This window comes from Sceloporus undulatus, chromosome 2 (genome assembly GCF_019175285.1).
Source record: "Sceloporus undulatus isolate JIND9_A2432 ecotype Alabama chromosome 2, SceUnd_v1.1, whole genome shotgun sequence".
Classification (NCBI taxonomy): Eukaryota; Metazoa; Chordata; class Lepidosauria; order Squamata; family Phrynosomatidae; genus Sceloporus; species Sceloporus undulatus.
This window is the reverse complement of record NC_056523.1, coordinates 197,686,140-197,694,733: the sequence shown is the minus strand read 5'-3', so window position 1 is coordinate 197,694,733 and position 8,594 is coordinate 197,686,140. Positions and strand designations below refer to the sequence as shown.

Genomic DNA, 8,594 nt, shown 5'->3' with positions numbered 1-8,594 from the left:
AGCTGACTCATATCATCATCATCATCATCATCATCATCATCATCATCATCATCATCATCATCATATCATAATCATCATCATCACTATCCTCTTCCTCCTCCTCCTCTTCTTCCTCCTTGTCCTTCCTCCCTCCTTCCTTCCTCCCTACTTCCTCCTTCCTTCCTTCCTTCCTCCCTCCTCCTCCTTCCTTCCTTCCTTCCTCCCTCCCTCCTTCCTCCTTCCTTCCTTCCTCCTCCTCCTCTGCCTCCCGGGCCCAAGTGGAGGAGGAGGTGGGTGGCTGCCTTGGTGCACTCCCCCCCGCCCGCATGCCAAGGCAGTAGGCAGGCAGCCACTCACCGCCTCCTCCACCTCGCGCGTCTCCACGCGACCGCGCTAGGTGCTTGGCTTGGCCATGGCAGTCGGAGGCGGAGGCAGAGGAGGAGGCAGAGGTGCCTGCCTGGCTTGGCGCGCTCCCCGTCCGCCCATGCGCTAAGGCAGCAGGCAGGCAGCCACCCACCTCCGCCTCAGCCTCCTCCTCTGCCTCCGCCTCCCGGGCCCAAGGAAGTGCCTAGCGCGGTCGCGCAGAATCGCACGAGGCAGAGGAGGAGGTGGCGGTGCCTGCCTGGCTTGGCGTGCTCCCCCCCCGCCTGCACGGCAAGGCAGCAGGCAGGCAGCCACCCACCGCCTCCTCCGCCTCGTGCGCCTCCACGCAACCGCACTAGGCACTTCCTTGGGCCCGGGAGGTGGAGGCGGAGCCAGAGGAGGAGGAGGCGGTGGCAAAAACGGACCGGGACCGGGACCGGAGCACCAAAAGCAGGTTTGTCCCGCCTACTGGCGGGACATGGCATCCCTACCTAGAGGGCTATGGAGTTCAAACTCCTCTCCTAAGAATATGGGAGCCATTTGGAATAAAAATAATAATAATCTCACCCTAAATACTGGGAGCACATTGTGGGTGTGCAGCCCTCCAAAATCCAATGAAGGGAATGTGCAGTACATGCAACTTGAGTAGTTACTCACCCCTGCTGTAGGTTTTGTAACCAAGCATGGATTTGAACTTGGGGCTCCTTGTTTCAAGTTTAACACTCTAGCTATTGCACCTTAATGCCATCTTTGATCAAGGCTTACCGCATAAATGGTGTAAAGGATACAAAAGAATGCAAGACGTAATGTGCTTAATTTGCACACTATGGAAATCTGCACAATGTACTTCATTTGCATGTTATACAAATTTTCATAATATGCAAATCATGGTACCTAAATTTGAGGAACCAGAATACATGAACCCTACTTCTGGCTGTTGTTTGCACAATCTGTATTCCATATGCATTCAGATGGCTTTATTAGGATACAAAAATGCAAAAATGTAAAGACAGCTTCCAGGGAAATCCAAAAAGAAGAAGACATATCTCTAGATGCTAAAAAGATGTTCTTTATTTGCTAAAAGCTATACTGCTTAAAGCCTGTAAGGATGCTGTCTCTATTTTTTCTTATGTCTATTTTTGTTGTTGCTGTGTGCCTTCAAGTTATTTCCGACTTATGGCAACCCTAAGGCAAACGTATCATGGGGTTTTCTTGGCAGTATTTGTTCAGAGGAGCTTTGCCACTGCCATCCCCAAAGCTGTCTATTTAGAAAATATTTTAAAGCTTCAGCCTTTATGTACATGACTTCATTCTGTCAGTAAATAATTTTGGATTTCCAGGCTCAGAAATTTTTGCAGCTTCGCTTTAAAGTGGGTGTATATAGGCTATAAGCAATGTACAAATATACTGATGGTGTTATGCAAATGGATGCCATGTATTAATGTATTGTCCTTTTGTCATTTTTTAAAATATCAACCCCTAAAGAGCATTTATAGGTTGCAATGCATCTAGTCTTTTTAGCAAATAAGGCCCATCTTGTTAAATCAACAGCCACATCCAGGACCAACATAAGAGAGTTAAGCTTTCAAGCCTTTCAAATGTATCCTTCTACAATGATGGCTATGAGATACTGTAAGTAGAGAATAGTCAGTTGAGACTGCAATCCAATATAAGGCCCTGAACAGACAGGCCAAAATAATGCTGCTTTGGGTCACTTTGGAGGTATGCTGTTTAAATGACACACACATGTTAAGAGGCCAGAAGCTGCACCAAAGTTGTGCTCCAGTCCTTAGGACTGGAGTGAGGCTTTGGCACAATTTCCAGCCTCTTAAAAGGCATGCATCATTTAAAGAACACATGTCCAAAGTGACCCGAAGCAGCTTTATTTTGGCCTGTCTGTTCAGGCCCAATATATATGCAATTTATAAATACTCTTGATAAATAATGCCCCTGTGACTCTGGCCAAATAGAGACAACAGAGTACATATTACTCCAGAGCTACAAGGACATTTGCCTCAGCCTAATTTCACCTCTATCCAGGACACACCAGTCAATTTTACACTTCTTTTTTGCTTTCAGATACCAACCCTGATATAACATATAATGTTGCCAGATTTTGTGCAGCTGCGGTTAAAATCTGTCAGCAATGACCTCTGTAGAAGGCTAGTACTAACCTTGCCCTGCCACAATGGATTTTAAAAGGATATTTTAAATATTCTTTTTAACCTGTGTTTTTACCTTATTTTTTGCCTTGTTTTTAACTTGTTTTTATCTTGCTTTTACCTTCTTTTATTCTGTATCCCTTTTTTCCTTGTGCTGGTCTATGAACTTAATAAAGAAGAACTGAACTTGATTAATTTATATGATTCAGTTTTCTGGCAGTATGTTGTTATATGTCCATCATCTCATGCAGCATAAGATGGTTTCAAACACAAACGAAATCGATTGTACAAGCCACCAAAATGTTATATCGACATGGGACAGACACAGAGGTTACAGATGTTCATACTTATTTTTTTTTAAATGCTTTATAAATAATAAAATTTCACATAATATTTGGGAAAATAATTGGAAGAAAGTCTGGAATGGAAAAAAATTAATAGAAACACATTTTATCGTTTTCATATTAATGCTATTGAGGTGGCCAGTTTCCTGTACATGAAGAATTGCTAATGATAATTACAGAAATTGTGTCCTATTTGGTTAAGGGCTAAATTAAATGCAACTTCAGAAATGTATAAATGCATTTTCTAATGCTGATTGATTGATAAGGCTCAAAGTAACTGCTGGAGACACAAACTGTGGTGTGATGGGGGAATTGTCATCTTTTCCAAATTGTTTTATATACACACACACACATCCTGGAGCTGCTATGAGCTGCAGAGGGCAGGGGGAATACATAAAGAGCTGTGTATAACAGCAGCTCATGGAGAGAACCAATTTTTACCAAGAAATTGGGCTGTATATGGGAAGCTTAGATGTACACTCCTGCTTCACTATGACAGTCACTGGGAAGCGTTTGATAAATCCCTGTCAGCCAGGCATAAATCCCTGTCAAAGTAATATGTTTTGCTGTGAAAATGAGACCACTGAATGGTGAGTGGGGAATATAAACACCTCTTTAATTTAATTTGTTCTTGAGGAATCCCTATGCAAGCAGAAATCCTGCTCCCTTGAATATACTAATAAACACTTTATGAAGTGCAGTATATCAGTGTTAGTTATAAATAATAAACATTTTTTGTGGGTTTTTCGGGCTCTGTGGCCATGTTCTAGAAAAATTTATTCCTGACGTTTCGCCAGCATCTGTGGCTGCCATCTTCAGAGAATGCTGACGTCAGGAATAAACTCTTCTAGAACATGGCCACAGAGCTCGAAAAACCCACAAATACTATGGATGCCGGCCATGAAAGCCTTTGACTTCACAATAAATGTTTATTAAATAACTAGACCTGAAGTCTTAAACCACAATATTTATTTATCCAAATGCCTATTTAATAGGTCAAGGCTCTGTGCAAAAATACTTACAATGTATTGTAAATTCATAGATTGTCATTTGTAAAGCCACAAATTAATGGAAAAAATGTTTTCAAAGGGGTTGTCAAATTTATTTGCTGCATGAGCATGCTGAGAATTTAGATGTTACTTGTAAATACTAGTTGGCCACCAAATTTTAATGTTTGTCTTACATTCAGCAGTAATTTGTATAAAATGTAATCTAAACTGGTAGCAATGTACCTTGAAGCCTAAGTTCATGATCAACCCGCAATGTATTGTAGTTGCCAACCAGATTCCTTACCAGTGAAACGGTGGGCTCCACAGCATAAATGATTAAATTAATATATGCTAAGCAATATCAAATCCAATCCTGAAATGAAACTTTTGTCTCCAAATGCACTTGTCAGATAGATATTCCACAGCATTAATTACAGTTTTGCCACTCACTCTATCAAAGCTCCTTAATGTCCCTAATTCATACCAAGTCTCAATACAAATGTCAACAAAACTGCAATCTACTACCTTCATCAGAAACCTAAGCATAATAAACTGCCCTTCTAGTTCTGCTTCCCACAGTGGTCAATAAGTGACCCACAAACAAGGTTTGAAAATCAAAGCCTCTTGGTTGTTGCTCCCCAGCAACTAGTATCTGGGGACTCCGTATAGCCATCACTTCTAAGGGCCATTGATAAATCGTCCTGAATTTCTCTTATCTGTTATTAAAGTTATTTACTACTTGTTAATTTCCCGTTTTTTAGCATGGAATGGCAAGAACGGCACATAGTTTTCCTAATTAGGCTGCACTACAGGTTTCTATAATGGCACTACAATATAGACTTGTTTTCTTTTTATTTCCTTTCCTAAAAATACTAGCATGAAATCTCTGCTCCTTCAGCACTGCCCTACCAGGGTGTGTGAAGCTGTTGTCATTATTTCAATACCCCTTATTTGACACTATTGTAGATTGAATCTCATTTGCCGTTTTGTTGCTGAATAACACAATTCAAAGTGACCAATTTGAAGCTCTTCAAAGTATGCAGGGACGTAGCCAAGGGGGGGGGTTCTTGGGGTCCATACCCCCCCTTCCGTTAGATAAAATGAATGGTGTGTGCTGCCGTGCCACCACACCCAAGCCCCATTATAATGGTGGCACTTAGTCTGCCCCCCCCTTCCCAAAATCCTGGCTACGTCCCTGAAGTATGCTTATGATTTCATAATCCCATTGTGTGTTGTGATATAGAAATACACCAGACACTCTCTGTCTCCCCACAAACACACTCCCCTGCCCCACAGTCTTACCTGTGATTTTGTCTCGGACCAATTTGCAGGATTCAATTTCTCCAATGCTTCCAAACAGGCTCTTGAACTCCTCCTGTGTCATGTTCTGGGGCAGGTAGTTGACTATGAGGTTAGTTTTGGAGTCATCAGTTGCCCCGTTGGCACTGATCAGTGGCCCATTGGGGAGAGAACTGTTGCTTGTGGGGCCATTGGACACTTGGGTCTCCATTGTGCTGATTATCTGCTGAAAACAAGAGGGAGTGGAGGAGGGGGTTACTATGTTGAACTAATGAGAAGCTAAGCCCAGCAGTTCGTGCTTAGTGTCACCATTTATGTTTGCAAAATGAGAACTTCAAGGATGTTCAGTCATGCTAACAATAGGATTCACTGATTTGACTTGACCAGAAGAGCCTCTGTTCTGCTCTTTCTTGGAACCCCTTCACCCCTAACCTTGGAGATTGGCAAGGCACTTGACTACTGATCAGGCAGACATTCATTCAGGTAATATTTATAACACCAAGGCCTGGGTCCCATAGTTGTCAGCTTACTTCCAGTCCAGCCATGTTTGTCAAACAGGTTTGAAAAGATAGCAACCACAGAAGGTGGAAATGGAGAAGGATTTCATCTAAAGAACCAATGCAAACTGGACTTAGGTTGGATTGTTCCAAGATCAACCAAAGCACAGTGAAGGTCTCATAGTGTTCTTGGAGGACAAAAGGAGATAGGTTTCATCCATTATGAATTGTATGGTCCACTGTAAGGGTGGGCAAATAGCAGCCTGTGGGCTACATGCAGCTCTTGAGATCCTTGAATACCCCCTCTGAAACTCCTAGAAAATTTTATTTGCTGATATTCTGCCTAAAAATCACTCAAAAGGGGCCAAAACTACCTGAAAATATGGCGGGGTTGTTCCTGTAATCCCTTCAAAACTCCCCAGATCCCCTTCCCCAAATTGGATGAAAATCAGTCAAAATAGAGACTAGAAGTGATACTGTATCACTTTGGGCATTCTGAAAAATATTAGTGCAGCCCACCAGATTGAGGGGAAATGCCCCCCATACAGCTGCCCATAGAGTTGCTGTACTCAGAGCCCATCAGTGCCACAAGCGACTCATTCTGGGCCCCAAGCAGCATCCTGATCTATCTGCATTTGCCAGAGGATAAACGATAAAACTATCTGCACTATCTCTGATCTATCTGTACTTCGCAGATACCAAGGTACATTTGCTGTTAGTTGGTTATTTTGCAAAGATTATCTTCCATCCATGGCACAAAAAATCCTATCTCAAAGCACAAAACGGAGCTGAGTAATACCTGTTCTGGAACAAAGATAATATCCAGCCCTATTTTTAGATTTTGCTCATGGACCAAACAGCTATCTTTCTTTTTTGATATGTGAAAGTGACCCGCACACAGAGCTACATACAGTACACAATCCACAGAGTGCATTGCTGGGCATCAGGGAACTCACACTTATTTGTACTCTGCCACAGGGCTGGTCATCTGTGGCACTGCCTTCCTGATGCTGAGGGACTGCAACTCCTAACACAGAGCTAGTCATGCCAGTGAAAGAGCATGTGAATTTCAGCCCAATAACAGCATCTGGAGGCCCACAAATTCTCACTCCTGTCTCACTGCATCCTAAGTGTCTGAAGCAGAAAACCATCTGTTAATCACAAAACCCGAAATCACACCGAATAATCAAAACACACTGTAAACAATCAAAAAACCAGTTTTAAACCAACACAGAATATGTGTAGAGCTGGGCCTTGGTGACTCGTGCATAGGCAGGGATTTGTAGAACTGAGGAGAGATGGACATGTAGAATTTTTTCCCTGTATCTACAACTCTTCTCTCTCATGGTAGGCCAACTCTAGGTTTGTTTCTTTACACACAACTGGGTCTATCAATTCTTCTTTAATCTTACAGGGATTTGAGGCACTAGTGCTCGATTCTGGAAGCCATATTCAGTACTAGAGTGTAGCCTGAGATATATGCAGTGATGAGAACAAAAGAGGGCCTTTCAGCACATGCAGGATTCCCACAGGCTTATTAAATTAGAAAAGGGTCTTCTACAAATGAAACATATTTGGGCTAGCCTGCATAATTCAAACAAGGAGGAAAAAACTTCCCATATTTCATGTATTGTTATGTAATATTTATATGTATTATGCTACTGTTACTTTGATTGTACGCCATGGGCAGGTTTACTCGTATCTATTTTATTGTTTGTATGTACAGCACTGTGCAAATCTACAGTGCTATATAAATAAAGCATAATAATAATAATAATAATAATAATAATAATAATAATAATAATAATAATAATGTCACTATATAGATTAATTCACATAATGAATGAGCACTACAAAATTTCATAATATACTGTTAATTCAGATAGAGGGAAATGGTACTTCAGTGGGGCCTTCCTTTATGCGGGGGATCCATTTCAGACCCCTCCCCAGCGTATGGCAAAAAACGTGTAAGCTCGAGCCCCATTGAAAACAATGGCACATGTGCATGTGGTGCATTCTGGCGCACGCGCCATTCTTTTTCACACACCGTGGCATCAGCATAAGCTGAAAGCCACGTATGGTGTGCCCGCATATGGCACGGGCGCATTGTATATCTTCACCCCTGCCATATTCTACAAACATTCACACAACCTTCCGCTCAGCTGCCCATTCTTAACAGCAGTTGCTACCCTGTCTATTCAGTCCCGTTATTTTAACTCCCACATCACACAGCCTATAACAAGTTCAAATGTCATGCCACTATAATTCCATTAGCAATTAACTAAACAATTTAATTGTATATTAATTAAAAGCAGTCTATCTAGAACTGGTGTGTGTCATTATGAGTTTGCATGTATGTACACACAGGGGTGGTAGAACAGTCCAACTGTAAACAGCATGGGCACAATGACCCAGCTTTTATAGGTTCTACAGCTCCCATCTATGTGGCCACTACCCAGTTCCTTCCTAGGACATCTTGTCCTGATTGTCACAAAGCCTCTCTGCCAGGCATCCATCTTCCTATCCCTCCCAGTGAGGCCTCTGCTATCATAGCAGAGCAGCGATTCCCTGTTAAACTATTGATCAGGCCATTGATTCTACTATTATCTCCATCCCTGGGGCCACTGGTGGATATTGTCAAAGAAAAATGCTTCACAACCCTGCAGGGCTTGCTATTAATTCTGTTTCTGAAGGAAATCAAGGGCATGTCATTCTCACTGCTCTATTAGTAAGTATGCCTAACTGTACTTATTGGGCTTTGATGATCTAAACCTGCAAGTGAAGACTGAAACTCTTCTAAAAACAAGACAAGAACAACAAGCAGCCACTGTTGCACCCCATTTGCACTTCACACAACCATTTTAACATGCCAAAGTCAAGGTCAGCCCAAGGCAGGGGTTTCAACACTGCAGTATGATGAACCAAAGAAGGTAGCTGGTGGGCCCACCTGTCCTGGGCAAT

At 42.3% G+C, this 8,594-nt stretch overlaps 1 protein-coding gene across 6 annotated transcripts in view; it reads right to left on the bottom strand.

The window, feature by feature from the left end:
- ELAVL3 (ELAV like RNA binding protein 3) overlaps positions 1-8,594 on the bottom strand; it is a 120,740-nt gene that overhangs the window by 54,891 nt on the left and 57,255 nt on the right. For 5 of the 6 annotated variants that reach the window (XM_042453599.1, XM_042453593.1, XM_042453596.1 and 2 more), the window contains exon 2: positions 5,140-5,362. In XM_042453599.1, coding sequence (XP_042309533.1) covers positions 5,140-5,362 — 223 coding nt within the window. The remainder of the gene's footprint in view (positions 1-5,139; positions 5,363-8,594) is intronic. The other variant, XM_042453595.1, reaches the window with a different exon arrangement.